Genomic DNA, 18032 nt, shown 5'->3' with positions numbered 1-18032 from the left:
CCTCTCTGTGACATCATACAGAGCCAAGAGTAGAAAAAAACTGCCTGAAATTGATAATTTAAAGCAGTCTGAAACCTGCACTTCTGGCTCTTGTAGATTCCTTGTACATACACTGACCATTATTTGACATTATTCAATATTTGAAACATTTAATATGAGCATCGACTATTTTAACAAGTCTACTCTAATGCAACCTGTTAAGTCATAAAAAAAGAGAAGAGGTGGTTACACAGCTCTCTAACTACTGGTTTAGATGAAAGCAGGGAGGATAACGGGTCTTCTCACATACTGTAGATCAGATATTAGTGAACTACATGATCCATGTTCATTAGTCTGGAGATATTCTTTAAAATGTAAAAATGTTGCTTTAATTCAAGCATTGCTAATTAATTTTTTTTTCTCATGATTGTCATTTTAGTCATCGGTCTCCTTGAAAGTTTATGTCAGCACAACTGCTGAACAGCAGCAGCTGTGTTCATTTAAAGACTCATGGGTATGAGCAACTAATGCAAAGCCATGATGACCTGAAACTGTATAAGCAATGTTACACAATCTGGTGAACTGCACACACGCAAACCAATGTGCCACTATTTGATTTTCTTTTTGCATCACCTAATCCTAGACACACACACACACCTGCCACCATAAATTGTAGTCGTGTTCTTAAAGGCCTTATAAAGTACACCATCGGAGGTTTGTAAAATGTGACGTGCCACAGCAGATATTTATGAGTAGTGTTAATTAGCACCAGAAGCTATCAGCACACATAAAAATCCTTAGATGTTTGAGCAGGCAGGCACAGCGTTTGCAGGGATTCTGGATGGGCAGTACAAAGTGAGGAACAGGATGACCAGATACTCATTTGTCAGTTTAGTTTTCGTTTGGGCTGACGGTTCCCAGCGACGTCATCTCAGACACACACAGTACGAACCAGTCCATCTATGCAAAATGGTATTCCCCCGACTTTTGGCTTACAAAGGTACACACAAGCAGTTTAATACGCATATGCACATACACACATACACACACACACACACACACACACACACATGCGCGCGCACACAGATTATGTGCGGTGAGGAAAAATGTGCTTCCATACAATCCAACTACAGCATTAACAAACTTAGAGAATGCGAGATCGATTACTTTTTCAGCTTAACTGCATCGCATCCATCTACACAGGCATACGTGGACACACGCAGACACGAGCACACACTCGCTGCCCCGCCCCACCTCGTCCCTCCCTCCCCCTCCCTAATGTTCACAAAGCGCATCTAAAATCAAATTATAGATCTCCCCTAAACAAACCCCACACATTCCATTGGAATTCACGTGGATTTCATAATTCTTCCACACTTTTTTGTTTTTAAATCCACCCTGACCTCTGACAAGCCCGACCTTCCTGCACACAACCTCTGACTGTGTGTACTTTCAATCCCTCCGAAACCTAAACCCGCCCCGTCTCCCATTCCCATCCCCCTGCCCCGCCACTCCTCTACTCCCACCCCCCTCCACCCTTCTCCCATCACTGGCTCTCCCCCCCCCTCCGGTTGGGTTGAGCTGAGGTTGTACAGTAAAATTTGGGGGTGCAGTCTTTATGCTGAGCTGAAGAAGAGGGGTGAAGGGTTGGAGGGAGGAGCAGGAAGGCAGTGATCCTCTGCTGTTCAGTCATCTTCCAGTCCCTGGTTGAGGAGAAAGTTGGCTGCCAGGTTCTCGTTCTTCTCGCAGGCAAAGTAGGCCTGAATCACCAGAGCCTCAGGGAAACCCAACGCTTTTAACTGCTCGGTTGGAAATGATGCCCGAGCAGGGAAGAGGAGACAAAGATGGGAAAGAGAGCTTTTAAAAACAACAGAATAACTTAAAAAAAAAAACATTTTCAATGTTTAACCTTTAACTCATCACTCACCCTTTCAATGGCTTCCTTCTCCTGAGGTGTAACCTGGATGTAGTTGACAGGTGCACCCTCCTCCCCTGCTGCCCCCATCTCTCCAACCTCCGGTGCATCTCCCCCCTCACCAACTGGCTCATTTAACATCTGGATAAACAGCTCCTGATGCTGACTGATTTGCTGGGTAGGAGAGACAGATACAACTGAAAAGTGGTGCACAGAGACAGCCACCAGGAGAATTAACCTAAACGATTCAACGAAGCATCATCCACGGGCACGGACTGTGATACCTGCAGAAGTTGAGGATTCTCCCGGCCTAGTTGCTGGAGGAGAGCGGGAAGCAGAGCAGGGTTCTGCTGGATTGCCTGTCTCATGTGCAGGAACTGGGGCTGGGTACGCAGGAATGCAAGTGGGTTATCTCCTAGAACACAAAAAGAATGGGCATTAGTCACACTAGAGCTTTTAGAAACAAAGTCATATGTGTTTCCACTTTTATCAGTGGGGACACGTGTTCACGCAAACACAACACAAACACATTCACTTCTGCTTATCCTGTTTGGGGTCAGGGGGGCTGGAGTCTGTCCCAGCTGTCATGGGGCGAGAGGCAGGGTACACCCTGGACAGGTCGCCAGCCCGTCGCAGGGCCAACACAGAGAGACAGACAACATCCACCCTCACATTTATGCTCTCATTCACACCTATGGGCAATTTAGAGTTTCCAGTTAACCTAACCCCAGTAAGTGCATGTCTTTGGACTGTGGGAGGAACCCGGAGTACCCGGAGGAAACCCACGCAGACACGGGGAGAACATGCAAACTCCACACAGAGAGAGAGGGAGGGGCCTGGGCCAAGGTGGAATCGAACCCAGGCCTTCCAGATGGTATTCTAACTTTGAAGCAGCAGTGCTAACCACCGCGCCGCCACACCGACAAACGTTTCTTGATTTCTCTGCTCGCCCTCCACAGCCTCCGATGGCTTTGTCCGCTGACTTTTTCACTGACAAGGTTTCCAAGCTTCAGTGTTTCCAGCAGGAAATCTGTAAGAGCCTGCAGCTGCAACCTGTGTGTGTTTGGCCTTACTGAAACAATACTGCAGCACTATCCACCCATACTGCTAGTCGCTTACTGTGTGATGGCATAGACTGAACAGTAAGCGACTCTTTAACAAGCATGTGCCCTGCATGTTAAAGAGTGGATTTGAATACACGTATGGCGATTAGGGCTGCAACGATTCCTCGAATAATTCGATTATAAACAAATTTGTTGCTTCGATGCTTCGTTTAAACTCTGCAGCTCAGGTGTTTCCATGTAAGTGGAGCGTTTCACCCACATTAGCAGCATTAAAGTTCTCCGTCGCTGGAAAATTGACCCTTTAACACCAAGTGGATCATCACTGACATGTTCTTTCAGCCCTTGATTTCTGTGTGCGTGTGTGTGTGACAGAGATCCGCAACGGACTGTCATGAGCACAGGTTGCTAGCGGGCGCCACCATTAACGCTAGCGACCGTTCGTTAACAAGGGGCTCTGTCAAAATATTTTTTATGTTTTAATCCCTGATTAGCGACTAAAATAGACCTGCAATAAAAACGTATTTAAGGAGGATGCTTGTGAATACATAGAATTACAACATCTGGCACAAGCAGCCCCCAGTTTTCCAACAAAAACACCGATAACACAACAGCAGCAGCTGTTTTACATGCAGCCTGTCTGCACACGCACATCAAGCGCAAAGAGGCGGAGCTGTTATTGAGAAGGTGAGCTCAGGTGGAGAGAAAGAAAATGTTTTTCTAGCACCCAAAGCAGCAGCGCATTTTCCTGTAACCACCTTAAAACCTTTACTGGGAAACAGCTGGAGGTCCTAGCTGCTCCATCATCGCTGTTTGTTTCACACAGAGTAAAACTGCAGTAAATCTATGGAAGTTAAAATATGCACATGAACTGTTAAGACAAAACTATTTCTTATCCGATTACTCAATTAATCAATGGAATGGAATAAGCTATTGATTGTTTTAGCAATCGACAGCTGCAGCCCTAATAGAAATCCATAATGAGTCTCCCGACATGTCCCGGTAAACTAACCGGCAGTCAGAAAGACGGCACAGGCATTCAGAAGTCTTCACAGAGTGACCAAAGTGCAGGTTTGATGGCACCCAACAGGTTTAACAACACTTTATTCAATACTGTGCTGGAGAAACACTTAGCTGCTAATGAGTCACGATGAGTCATCTTGCAGTGACAGTTATTTGTTGGAGCTTTGGCTGCACCCTTGCAGCAGTCACATATTCCAGGACTCTTGAATAATCTGATTTTTGACATAAGGGGCATGAATTACCGTCCACTGTTCATTTAAAGCTACAACACATCTTTTCTACCTTTTAATATCCATCAAAGTTTACACAGCACTAATTACTGTGCTCTGCTTCACACAGTTGAGAGACACAAACACACTTGACACCATGTGAGTTTTTGGATCACAACAAATCAGGTGCCCTACCTTCTGCTACAGATGGAGGTTCTGTGTGTCCAGATGTGGGAGCCTGCACTGGGGGATTACTCTCCTGGACTGGGCTGCTGGGGATACCCTGGAAACAACAACAACAACAACGCAACTGTCAATCACACCCACAAACATTTAAGCAATCGAAGAGCATTAGAGTCATTTTGCAGACTGGAACAGCCACCCCCCTTCCCCCAGAGGAAGTCTGTGTTAAATCTGTGAAGAGACCAAGCATGCTTTTCTATTTTATATGGCAACACATATTTCAGTATTTATACAACACAAATCAACAGTTAACTGTCACAACCATGACTACTATATACTGAAAGGCATGTTTGACAATTACAATTATTATAACTGTGTATTTTAAATAAAAGTTCAACTTGCTGGTTAGAAATTAACATGACATTTAAACCTGAACCTGCTCTGAACAATCCAGTTTTTGATCATTGTCTACTGATGTGTCCATCTCATGTTGTTGTTTTTGTTTTCTTAAAGGGATGAAAAACTAATAATCACAAAATATTGAGGCTTCTCACACGATGTCATGCGCACATTGCTCGAGATTTGTCCACTATACAACCACCAGATGTGAGGGAAATGTGCATTCCCCAACTGGTTGGCAGTGATTCCGGGAGGTTTCTGCTCTTGCTGAATGAAATAGGTTGCAAAGAAGATGCTACACCAACAACCTCCCACTGATTGCTTTGGTTGCCAGCAGATTTCCACGTTTGCCTGCAGTTCTCCCATGTTGGTCTGCAAATGCTTTAACTACCAATAGAGTGGCAGTAAGACACAAACCAAAAAACTGGAGAAGGTTCACCTGCAAAGTCGAAGCTGTCCCAAAGTGCTGCAACAACATGTTTCAAACGGTGCAGCTTTCACGTTGAAGGCACATGGTCTCTATTTCCAGTTTGTGTTGCACTTTTCAGTTTCAAAACAGCTCGGAAAGCAGCTGGACAGTGTTTGTAGACAAGTCAGTCCCTTTCAGTTAAACTACGACAATCGTTCCAATGACCAAAGCAATCACAAGGAATCTTTTGCCAACTGGTTTGGGAATACATCTTATTCCTTAGCGACGGGTGGTTGCCAAGAGGTTACTGAGCAGTCTGCAGGCCTGTGTGACTGACGCTTTAGCGTTTCCCTGCAACCGCCATCACCCTCCCGCAACCAGTCAGGTAATACTCATCTTTCCCCTCATGACCTGTGGTTGCCAGATGGTCTCTAGGCCTGTGTGAGTGGTGCCTTATTCACTTGATCCTACACCGTCACCATGGGTGTCACACATCCAAAATGGCAGACAAGTGAAGGTCACATGGTTATTAGGCACGTGTCTGCAAAACCTCAATACTTTTGCGGCCTGTCTGAGTAAAGTCTGTGTGGGGGAAACACTGAGGGTATCTGTGTCTGTTGGTTTGATTTGAAATTAAAGCTTAATGTAACCGTAACATTTGCAAAGATGCTCTGTTACCACAATCGTTTTTAACAGCGTGTCTATTGTTGGAAGGCCCCACTGTGTGTGGTGGTGAGCACTGTGAAGAGTGAGCCTTTTATACATACAAAAACAGACTGAACGAGTTAGTGAAACTTCAAGTCATTTTAGCTGTTCGGATGCACTTATGGTCACTGTGGCTAAAACACTCATCTCCGTATGTAAACATCTCCCTTCCTGTCTCTACCTCACCACCAACAGCAGCAATAGAACTGCGATTTCATGCAGCGTGCATTCTGGAGAGTGAAGAGCACCACCCTTGAGTAGTTCATGTTAACCCCCTCCCCTTTATGTGTGTGTGTGAGACATACAGTAAGAAGGTACTCCACAGCTCTGTGGGGGTTGTTGAAACTGGCCCGCAGCGCGGCCACCACTCTCTCCCTTTCATAGCCCATAGACATGATCTCCGTCAGCATCGCTTCATACTCTGCTCCAGTCACTGAAAACAGAAACCGTTTTAAACAAAAGTTATAGGTTTGTGTGTGGTTCAGTGGCTTTTTTTATTCTTTATCCACTGAAATTTATTCAGACTTGACAAATTTTTATAGACAAGTTAAATCTACTTCTACAATCCAATACACCATCTTCTGATTCTGAGCCTTTACCATGAAAACATATCTAGGCAGAGTTTTGACTTTGGAATCTCAGCAGACTTTTCCTTACAACATGGATTAAAATAGAAACATTTCACGTATTCACTTCCCTCTCTTAGTATGCACATAAAGTAGGAGGAGACCAAATGGGAATCCCCCATTACTCTGTGTGGCACAACAAGCGATGGCCTGCGTTTGTCAGATCCTAAATATAGAAATGGCATGTAGTACACTGCAGCCTGTAAAGTCCCAGTTTTACAATAGTAACAACTTCTGGTAGCTCATGCAAGTCTCACACAACACAGTCAATTGTCTGTCTCTGTACGGTTTACTTTTAACGACTGGAAAAATAAATCGGTTTCATTAAGACAGGCGCCAGCTGCTTTTATCCGTCCTGTGATGTAAATATGATGGCGTGCTTTACCTACCGAGCGTTGAAGATGCATCCAGGCCCTGACTACCACCACTGGAGCTACAAAATATGAGGGTGGAGAAGAGAAAAACAGACATTAGACAAGTTTCCTGTGATTTCATGGTGAACAGAGGCTGTGATGAGAGGGGCAACAGGCAATGTTGATAGAAGTGAGCTTGGTCACTTCCAATTTAAAGAGGCAATTAGAGGCAATGATTAAACTAGAACTTTGAGAAAATTACAAAACCAAATAGGCAAGAAAATTCAAAAATACATCTGTGTATTTTACTAAAGCTTAAGATACTGACATTTGACAAGTCTTTGACTTCTTCAAATGTGCAACATTTTTCATTTATTATACTTTTTATTGCCAAATCAAAAAAAATGAGATCTTCCCGCTTTCTCAATTGCTTCTGTGTGAAGGATGTGTGACGGATTTTCCATGGTAAATCCAAAAATGTTAATATTCACTCCCGAGCACTTCGCTTCAATGGCTTTCTTAAACTTCCTTACAGCGTTAGCAGCGTCAGCCAAGGGAGTCCACTGATCACTAATGTCAGCAAATGGACAGCTCACAATACAACACAGATTTCACAAAACTGGTGTAGCTTCAGAAAATATTTTATAGGCAAACCACCCTGGAGAAGAATCAAATTCAGATTAGCCAGGAAGCTGCCACGTTAACCAGCTGATTTAGCAGGTAAGCTAATGTTAGCTAACATCTGCTAAAAGGAAAGCCAGTTTTAACTAGTAAAGCCCGTACGGCCAAACGTGAACGTGACCCGTCAGGGAAAACCTAGGGTCAAAATTACAGTGCACTTAATTCATGGAGGGCACCCCAAGTTAGCTTTGAGTTCATGTATCATTGCTAAATTGTAGCTAGCTGGCTAACTGTAGCTTTCTTGCTCGCTGGCAAAATCTTCACCAGTTCTCTTATTTATAACTCATTCAATGCAATGATACTGAATTTAGCTAACAATAAATCATGTAATAGTACCAAGCAAAGATGTATAAATACAATACAGTATACAGTAATAATCAATAGTATATAGGTATTCAGCCAGTTATAACTTTGCAAAACAGCACCTACTGGGTACTGGTAGCTTTGCCAGAGCCCAATTCAAGGCTGTTGTCAATTTCAGTTTGTAGTGCAACTAAACTTACTGATAAACTCTATAACCCACGACACCTGGGAGCAGATCCCACAGATTTAGATTTTAAACTTTTAATGATATCAAGAACTGACTCCAGCGACCTGGTCAGTGACACTGCCAGTAGGAAAAAAACGAGGCGGAAAAAGGCAGGGCTAGCTGCAGATCAGCGACTGACCTTTGACAAAAAAAAGAGAGGGGATTGACCACTACTATATGTTAATCTTGGATTGATAAACAGAATTAAAAAAGAAAAGAAGAAAAAAAAAAAAAGAAAGCTAAAATGAGTCTAAATAACCAGTCTGAATAGCCAGGGACTGGTCTGCCAGGGCCTCCACCTAACACATAAAACACGAACGAAGCCAGTGGAGGTGATTCTGACATCTGACAAGGATGCCTCCTGGGCGCAGCGTTCCGGCCATGTCCTACCGGGAGGAGGTGCCCGGGCAGACCCAGGACATGCTGGAGAACTTATATCTCTCGGCTAGCCCGGGAACACCTTGGGGTCCTCCTGGATGAGATGGAGGAGGTGGCTGGGTAGAGGGAGGTCTGGGCTTCTCTGCTTAGGCTGCTGCCCCTGCGACCCAGCCACGGATAAGCGGAAGAAAATGGATGGATGAAAGCTAAAATAAGTCACCAAATGGGGCAGCCCATCCAAGTAGTCTACTGTATGTTTGGGGAAACACATATCAACTTCAACCAGTCCAGTTGTTCTTTTACTAAAATGTAACACCAGCAGTTACTTTCATTATTAGTTAATCTGCCCAATTAATTTGTAACAACCAAAGGTTCATATGTCCAAAACCCAACAAATATCCACTTAGCCAACATTCTGAGTATAATAAAGAGAAGCATAGTTGAGAAGTAGTGAATATTTGATTTGTCTCCTTTGAAAAAGAAAAAAAAAGTACAATGACTAATAACTTATGACTGTAATTGCCCATCAATCTATTAAGTTTAGCTATGATTCAGGAGGCAGGACACAGGATGTACAGGCTAGCTGTGACTTAGCCTGCACTATTCTCACACTGGCACAAATTCAGCACATTCAGAAACCACAGGCTGTACTATGAAGCTGGCTGATTAAAGCCCATTTAACATCCAAGCTGACTGCATCATACAGTCGTTTCCATTGAGTAGCATCTACAAAGGTTCAGGTGGCAGTGAATGAAAACAGCCTGAGTAATAAGAGCATACCTGGCTGGTGGTTGTGGTTCTGTGGCTGCAGCACTTGACTCCTCTTTGGCCTCCCCGCTAGGAATGGGGACAGCTGCAGGGGCAGGGGCTGGGGCTGGAGTTGGGTTTGTGGCCGGGGCAGCTGTTGACGTGGAGCCAGAGTCCTGTACGGGGGGCTTGGGTGCTTCTGAGACTGATGGTGAGGCTGCAGCTGCAGGCTTAGCCTTATGTTTATTTATTTAAAAAAAAAAAAAAAAAAAGTGCTATTAGACTAGCAACTTACTATTAGAACTATTTAACATTAAAAGCAGCCAAATATACCATGTGACCCACAGGCATTAAAGTCAGATCTCACCTTGGACACCATCACTACAACAAAGTTCTTCTCATCAATTTTGTAGTCCTTTATTGGCGTGTCATCTTGCAAGATTTTTCCAGCATATATCAGCTTCTGCCCAGAAACTGGAAAGTTGTCTTTCCCCCTTTCTGCCTCTATCTTCTCTTTCAAGGCCTTCACCTAATAATGAAGCAAGGACTCATTATCCATGTCATGTAAGTTTGTGTTAGATGTCAAGCTTTCTATCAAGTCGTTACAAAGCAGGGACGCATCCTAGCTCACTTTAGCTTTAAAGTTACTTCTACTAATAGTATAAAATGCAGTACTTTCTTCCACACTTAGTCTATTCAGTGTTTACTGCAAACTAAAATGCGGAGTATCACTTAAAATTATATCCACTATGGGTATGTATGTATGTATGTATGTCTGTATGTATGTATGATGTCATTATGATATATCGCTTAACAATGGCCGTGCAAGCTACACCTAAAGATGTGAGGACATGCTAAGAGACCGAGTCAGGCTCTGAGTCAGGCTAATCGCAATTGGCAGTGTCATAGGCGTTAGCATTAGCATTCACGAGTGTAGCCCACCGCTTGCGTTCATCACAAAATTATCAGATTTAATACTAACCTATATCAGACGGTGATGTAGCGGAGTAACCACAACCGTGTAACAAGCTTTAAACGCTGAGAAAATTCGTTAAAACTGTGTCGCTATGACTTTGATAATGAGCTACTTTGCTAGCTAGCATGCTAACGTTAGCTCGCAACACAAGTAAGGCGTCGCGTTGTTTTGCGGTTTCTTGTGGGTCGCCAGTTTGTAACGTGTAGGGTTATTGTGAGTCCTCCTGTCGAGTCTAGTTTAATCGTTCTTTAATATCTAATATAAATGAATGGAAAGCTGTCGGGTCTTCGCGCAGAGCCAAACACAGGTCCCGTAGCTAGCACCATTAGCTAGCACCATTAGCTAATAGCCACTCACCGTTTGTTCGGGGTCTATCTCAATCTGAATAGTCTGCTGCTGCAGCGTTTTCAGCGTGATCTGCATGGTAGCGGCGACTGACGCTGGGTCAGAGGTGCTTTAAACAGAGAAACGGTTGCTCGCTAAGCAGTTAATCTGTTTTTAGAGTTGGCGTTTCGGGTGAGATAACAACTAGCCGAGAAATGTGTGTATCCATGAGCACTCAGCAAATCGCCATCTTTGGTGACAAGCTGGTGGTGCGGCGAGCAAAGCTCCGCTAGAAGCTACGAGATCTCGCGTTCACGAGCTGCGCTCCGCGACTAGGCATGCTGATGCAGGGAGGGGGGGGGGGGTTTTCCTTTTAGGAACTACAGAACTCATATTTCACACAGGATGATTATTATTAAGAAATCGGTGATTACGATTACAACCGGCTAAATTCAGAAAACTTGATGCTATTGCAAAATTTAGTTTATATTATCTGAAATGTAAGGTACATATCAAATGCAATTTGTATTTCTGCCTAAACGGTGCACTCAGCCGTTTTTTGAGTTTATGTAATAGGCAAAAAATAATGTTGTACTCATAAATATGCATTGATTAGTGTGTAATTACTTCTTCCAGCAAATTGATGCATTCTTATAAACTTGAATGCATTGGCTAAGATGGACAATGCAGTTCTGACTAATCATGTTTTATGTATGTGGCTAGAGACTGGCCACATACATAAAACACCAAAGGCAGAGACGAGAACTTGTAGGCATTCCCATGTTGTGGAGGCCAATTTTAATTTGTGTCTGGGAATTTTTGACCATTCTTCTAGAAGCGCATTTGTGAGGTCAGTCACTGATGTTGGACAAGAAGGCCTGGCTCACAGTCTCTACTCGCAGTCATGTTGGAACAGGAAGGGGCCATCCCCAAACTGTTCCCACAAAGTTGGGACCATGAAATTGTCCAAAATGTCTTGGTATGCCGAAGCATTAAGAGTCCCTTCATATAACTTAATTGACACATTGGTTTTTTATTTCCTGATTTACTGCTAAGTGTTGATATAATTCAAATATATCAAAATATAGCGTGTGCAAAAATATACAGTAGTAAAATCATGCAGACCAGCTGCAGCTATTATGGAGTACGGTCTAACTTTAATGGGTGCATTCCAATGGTCGAGTTTGCTTAGGAAGATTCCTAACTGAGAGAAGTGACACAGAAATATCTGCATGGTGGCCATAATAACAGCTGTTCCAAATACTACTGAAAGAAGTGTCAGTGCTTTCTTTATTGCCTCCTTTAGCATATGATACACTGGGACCATCCTTTATGAAAGGAGAAGAGAAAGAGCTAGAGTTAACATTTACATGATGTGATCCACCTTGTTTATGATGTCAATCACATCATATAAATGTTAACTGTGTGGCAGACAGGAGATGGACACAGATTGCAGGACTTGTAAGACCAGATGAGTTTTTTTCCTGAGCTTTTACGAAATACAAAGCAACGTGGGTCAGGAGCAAATAATCCAACAACTGTAATCTTCTAGGAAAACAGACTACAGTGAAGGACACAACTGAGAGAGAACACAACAAATAACAGAGGGACAGTCAGACAATTTATACAGAGAGGATGGGAAAACAGGTGGGAACAAAGGTGGCAAAAACTAACAATGATTTGGAAGGAAGTTAAACTAGACACAAGATGAGTCACCAAAATAAAACAGGAAGAGAGTCACAATGGAATGAGGAGACGAGAATAACTTGACCAAACAGAAACGAGACGAAAACTGAGTCAGACATGGAAACACGAGAGAGGCAGGAATGACAGGGATTCAAGGAATAACACAAACACATTGAAACCAAGAACAGAAGTAGATGGGAGCTAAAAGCCTGAGAATATAAATATAAAGAAACAAACCAGGAAATGCAAGACATCCCCAAAACTCAAGAACCCTGGATCCAAGACCCAGGGACCATGACAGAGGGACAGAGTGGTAATAATACAGTGTAAGCTCAGATTTTATGCATGTGAATGCAGACCAAAAGAAGTCGTGTGAGGTTTTACAAAGCTCGGAAAATCAAGAGAACACTCAAATCACGCATTGGATTCATGAAGGAAATATTTAAGTTGAAAATCTTGACATATACAGACATACACTCTCCAGCCACTTCATTAGGTATACCTGTTCAACTGCACATTAATGCCAGCATCTTATCATTCCAATCACATGGCAGCAACTCAATCAATTTAGGCATGTAGACATGGTCAGGATAACACGCTTAAGTTCAAACTGAGCATCTGAACAGGAGATGAAAGGTGATTTAAGTTGCTTTGAACGTGGCAGACAGACTGGTGTGAGCATTTCAGAAACTGCTGATTTGCTGGGTATTTCAAAGCAGATCAGCCATCTCCATTCTCTTTACAGAGCATGGACCGAAAAGGAGAAACGATTCAGTTTTCTGGGTCAGAACACCTTCAGAAAAGAATGACCAGACCGCTTCGCGCTGATAGGAAGGCAACAGTAACTCAAATAGCCACTCATAACAACAACCAATGGCAGAATTGCCTCTGTGAATGAACAACACAACAAACCTTGAAGCAGATGGGCTACAGCAGCAGAAGACCACACCGGGTGTCACTCCCGTCAGCTAAGAGCAGGAAACTGAGGCTACAGTTTGCACAGGCTCACCAAAATTGGACAACAGAAGATTGAACAGAAGATTCCAGCAGGATAACGTGCCATGTCACAAAGCTCAGATCAAACTGGTTTCTTGAGCATGGCAATGAGTTCACTGAACTGAGACTGAGATGGCCTCCACAGTCACCACATCTCAATCCAAAAGAGGGATGTGGTGGAACAGGGAATTGTCATCACGGATGTGCAGCCAACAAATCTGTGGCAACTGTGTGATGCTGTTGTGTCAACATGGACCACAATCCCTAAGAAATGTGTGCAGCGCCTTGTCGAATCGGTGGCACGAAGAATTAAGACAGCTCTGAAGGCAGAAGGGTGTCCAACCAGCAAGTGAGTGCATTTTGTTTGTTGAGCACAAAATGACATGATAACAATCAGTGGAAACCAAAATCATCAGCCCTTTCAAAGCTAGATTCAAAATCATACCAATAAAAAATAAAGTGTGCCTTTTTTTAACATGGGACAAGGGGCACAAAGTGAGAACAGGCCACCGAACGCTAGGCGCTCTTACCTGTGGCATTCTTCCCTCAGGGCTGCGTTCAGGCTCGATAATTATGCAGCAAAATGTTTAATCCATAGTTACACCTCCTTGTTAAGTGATGACATATTAATTCTACTGCATTATCAAAGGATCTAGTCTTTTAATATGCTGCAGTTTTGTTTAAGGACGAGTCTTAAAAAAAAACTCATATACAGCTTCTGTTATTAGCACATTTGTGACAAGCCTTTAACCCTTTAAGGTAAGCTGTACAAACTCATGGTGTACACCAGAACCTCGGGGCTTGTGCTGTCCTGGACACCAATATTTTAACACTTCAGAAATGGATCTCTTTCAGGCAAACAAAGATTTCAGCAACGAGATAAAGTTTGGGATCGTGACTTTTTGGTATTAAAATCACTGAAACCAGCATATAAATATCTCATTATCTTTATACATGTCGACTAGCGATCTAGCTTGCTGCTGCTTTGTAGCTGCTCAGCCTCCTGCATCCTCATTTTGATGGATGCTAAGCTTGGTTGTAACACCCTGAAGAACAGCCACATTGTATTGGAGGTCACAGAATTTTTAACTCCCAGAGGTGCCTCAGTGGTTGTCTATTATCGGTATCTGAAGGGGCGCTCTGACCTAGAAATAACTAAGAATTAACAAGCTAACAGCAGGAGTCACCCTTTCATTGGTCGACCTGGAAATCCAAGCAGTGGTCTCCAGGTTGAACGATCTCCTCCAAAAGTGTTCTTTCACTCAAAAAGTCTCATGTGAATCTAATTAGAAGCATGATACACATTGACTTGGTACTGCCCTGCTAGCAGTAAGTTACTTGAGCCATCATGTGTACTGCAGGTGCTTCTATTAGCAGTTAATGTGGATGATCAGCCAAGATTTGCGTTTTTTTAAAATAGATTAGTAGATTTTCCTGTGCTGCTGCGTTCAGATATGTACCTGACCTGAGTAAACTAAAAATCCACTATTAAACTACTTATTGAAATTATAATATGAAATGAAATCATTAGAAAAAATAGCAAGATAACATTAAACTTTAAAAGAAATTATAGTTGCGAACATACACATCCTTTAGCATCCACCGGGGGGTGCTGCAGCATTCTCAGCACCCACTTCCATTGCAGTGTTTTCAAATTGGAAATACCCCAGGAGCATGGGGCTGTTACTGTAGTACACATAACTACAATACTACTACAATAACAGCCCCATATAAACTCAGCCTTCCAAAAATTTTGATCAAAACTTCACAACTGTAAAGGTTAGTTACTCTATGTTGCACATTTGTGATGCGTTTGCATTGACAAAAACCAGCTATGAGGTGCACACACATACACACACACACACACACACACACACACACACACACACACACACACACACACACACACACACACACACACACACACACACACACACACGTGCGAGTGTTTAAACACACACTCCAAGCGCAGTTTATCAGCGATCTGTGCAGTTTTGTGTTACAGTCACCAGAGGACAGAGTGTGACCACACAGAGACAAAGCGTGACTGAAAGGAAGGGGGAGTCAAAAAGACAGGAAGTTAAACCAGCACGTGTGTGGTTGTGTTGGTTTGTGATATTGCTTTGGTTGTTTAACTGAAGCCTTTCAGGAGAATGGGAAGCACTGTCATCAGACACATGCTAAGATTGTGCTACAGAGGGCTGGTTGTAAAGGTGAATGAGTTTAGTGGCTCAAACTTGCCCGACTGTGCCTGTTGAGAAACACGGGGAGAGAATAGCTCATTCACCTTTGTGAACCCTTCAGATGCATGAATACTGCGGTAGGTTCTGTGTGAAAGCTGCTGTAATCTGATCGATTCCATGGGAATACTGGCCCATGTGTGTGATTTGTTCAGCTTTTTTCTCTTTGTGAGCCAAATTACCAAATTCTACATTTCCTCACAGACACACAAACACACACATACACACATACGCACAATAATGCACACATACTCTGGGCCAACCATCAGTCACGTATTCAGCAAGCTTTGTGACATAAATTTTTTATCAAGTAACCCCACACACACACACACACGCACACTTCCATCGCTCACTGCCAGGTTTGCCAGGGTCTCCCAGTCGGTTCTCTCCTTCCTGCTGCTCCTCACCCCCATCCTCCTCCTCTCCTTCTCCTCAAGGTTTATTTTCCACAACCTTTTCATACTTCTGTTTGGTGATTTTTGTTCTCACCTGATGCTAGCTCTACTAAAGTGGTTTACCCTGTTTGCAGGTGAAAAGGGTGGAACAGCTGGAAGTGAAGACGAGATTACAAAGAGAGTGGAGAGAGGAAGGAACAGAGTGATGAGTGATGAAGTGAAAAGAGAAGGGTGTCAAAGGGGGAACGGTCGGGCTGTAAGAGATTGATGAAGAAGAATGAGAGACAGTGTGTGTGTGTGTGTGTGTGTGTGTGTGTGTGCATGGACGGTGCCCTAAATGTGTGTTCATCTGGGTTAATTCTCAAGGACAGAACTATTAAAGATTAACAACCAACCACCATGTTTTATTGAGACCTGGCGCATTTGCAGACATATGGCTCTAAACACAGACCCACTTAAATGTCTGTGATTGTGTGTCGGCTTTGTATGCATGTGTGTGTTTCTGGAGGCTTTTATTTTGTTCAGACAACGGCACGATCTTTTCTAAGAAGACTTATTGTGACTGTAGGCATGGCTTTTTGCTGAAGTGCTGCAGTCAAACTTCAGTTAGATTAGCTTCGCTTAAGGCGCACGCCTGACAACAAAGTAGAATAGGACCAGAAATTGCAAATAATGACTGTTAAATGATATCTTGGAAGTATGGAAGAGACATTTCTGAGCTTTTTAAGATGCACTGATCACAGTGCTACATATTACCTAATGGAAGATATACTAAACCATAGCACCACTACTCCCCAACTCTGACAGTATGACTGCCTCGTTATCAAGGGGGGTCCACACAGGAAGTGATTCGCAGTGATGTGGTCACCTGAGACCATCCATCCATCCATTTTCTTCTGCTTATCCTTTCCAGGGTCGCGGGGGCGCTGGAGCCTATCCCAGCTGTCATAGGGCGAGAGGCAGGGTACACCCTGTACAGGTCACTAGCCCGTCACAGGTCTAACACAGAGAGACAGACAGCCATTCACACCTATGGGCAATTTAGAATCACCATTGAAGGTCTCTGATATTCGGTGACTGCAAGTAGTGGTGCAACTTTTCTCAACTTCAAGGCGAGTGACTGAAGCAGCTAGCAATGAGACCCAAGGCTACAGCTGGCTGACACATGACAGGGTGTCAGCCTGTCATGTGTGCGATGAGCAATTTGCTTTGTGTGTGTACACCCCTTAAGACCACAAAATAGTAACAGTTTGCTGTGAGAACTCTTTTGCAAGCATCTGGCCACTTTTAGGCATATACCTTCTTTTAGAACAGACCCTGACCGACAGGCCGATACTAGCCACTCGCTGATTTATTAACATCAGGCCGATATCATCAACAATGTTATGAGTGCGGATTTTTTCATAGTTTGTCTCTGCAACTTTGGCAACACAGAAACAGAACAATCAGCTGGAGCAGAGTCGCGCAGAGGGAGTGATTCATTGACAATAAAACAAGCTTGTTTTTAAACTGCACTGTCATATTATCTTAGTAAAGACTCATAAATAGCTGCACATAACAAATGATAGGGAAATCTGTTTATGTTCGTTGCATCTGAAGAAAAAACATATCAGCCAATATAGCAGATGTTTTAAAATATTGGTATCAATAAAAATCCTATTATGGTCAGGCTCCAGACTAGTAGCACTGTAACAGTTGACATTTTTTGCCCATGACTTCCAGATCTAGCTGTCACTGGAGTCCTGCAACACAGCTGGGCAAAATACAGTCCTGTCATTATGGATGGGTTTTCTTAAAGGTCTCCTTCTGATGTCCAGTTGAAGGACGTTTTATCAGTATGGCTTTTGCAGATTTATGAGTGCTGGCTCTCTTCCACAGTGTGTCTTTTGTCCCGTCTCCCTCCTCTCGGCCCCAACCGGTCGCCCCTCCCTGAGCCTGGTTCTGCCGGAGGTTTCTTCCTGTTAAAAGGGAGTTTTTCCTTCCCACTGTCACCAAGTGCTTGCTCATGGGGGTCGTTCTGATTGTTGGGTTTTCTCTGTAATTATTGTAGGGTCTTTACCTACAATATAATGCGCCTTGAGGCGACTGTTTGTTGTGATTTGGTGCTATATAAACTGAATTGAATTGAACTGAATTATTAGAACATGCTGTGTTAGCCAATACCACCACTCCTAAGTTTAACTGGTCTAGAATGCTGCAGCAGGCCTGCTAACAAAAT

The 18032-nt window shown here is 43.3% G+C and overlaps 1 protein-coding gene across 1 annotated transcript; it reads right to left on the bottom strand.

The window, feature by feature from the left end:
• Positions 1-1517: 1517 nt before the first annotated feature.
• On the bottom strand, positions 1518-10775 carry rad23aa (RAD23 homolog A, nucleotide excision repair protein a). Its single transcript, XM_030735877.1, has 9 exons — positions 10531-10775; positions 9565-9726; positions 9231-9433; positions 6899-6942; positions 6189-6316; positions 4383-4470; positions 2179-2309; positions 1907-2068; positions 1518-1778 (listed from the first exon to the last, which is right to left on the bottom strand). Exons 1-9 carry the CDS (start codon positions 10594-10596, stop codon positions 1665-1667), a joined length of 1098 nt encoding a protein of 365 aa, XP_030591737.1. The 5' UTR covers positions 10597-10775; the 3' UTR covers positions 1518-1664.
• Between the last annotated feature and the right edge of the window lie 7257 nt (positions 10776-18032).

This window comes from Archocentrus centrarchus, chromosome 8, assembly GCF_007364275.1.
Source record: "Archocentrus centrarchus isolate MPI-CPG fArcCen1 chromosome 8, fArcCen1, whole genome shotgun sequence".
NCBI lineage: Eukaryota > Metazoa > Chordata > Actinopteri > Cichliformes > Cichlidae > Archocentrus > Archocentrus centrarchus.
The sequence above is the reverse complement of the archived record's forward strand: the minus strand, read 5'-3'. Positions and strand labels throughout refer to the sequence as shown.

What these genes read in the sequence shown, in the direction of transcription:
- rad23aa (XM_030735877.1), bottom strand. Translation starts at nt 10,596, where the DNA reads ATGCAGATCACGCTGAAAACGCTGCAGCAGCAGACTATTCAGATTGAG. An exon ending in TTGTAGTGATGGTGTCCAAG is followed by an intron (nt 9,434 to 9,564) that starts GTGAGATCTGAC and finishes AATAAACATAAG; the next exon opens with GCTAAGCCTGCAGCTGCAGC. An exon ending in GAACCACAACCACCAGCCAG is followed by an intron (nt 6,943 to 9,230) that starts GTATGCTCTTAT and finishes CATATTTTGTAG; the next exon opens with CTCCAGTGGTGGTAGTCAGG.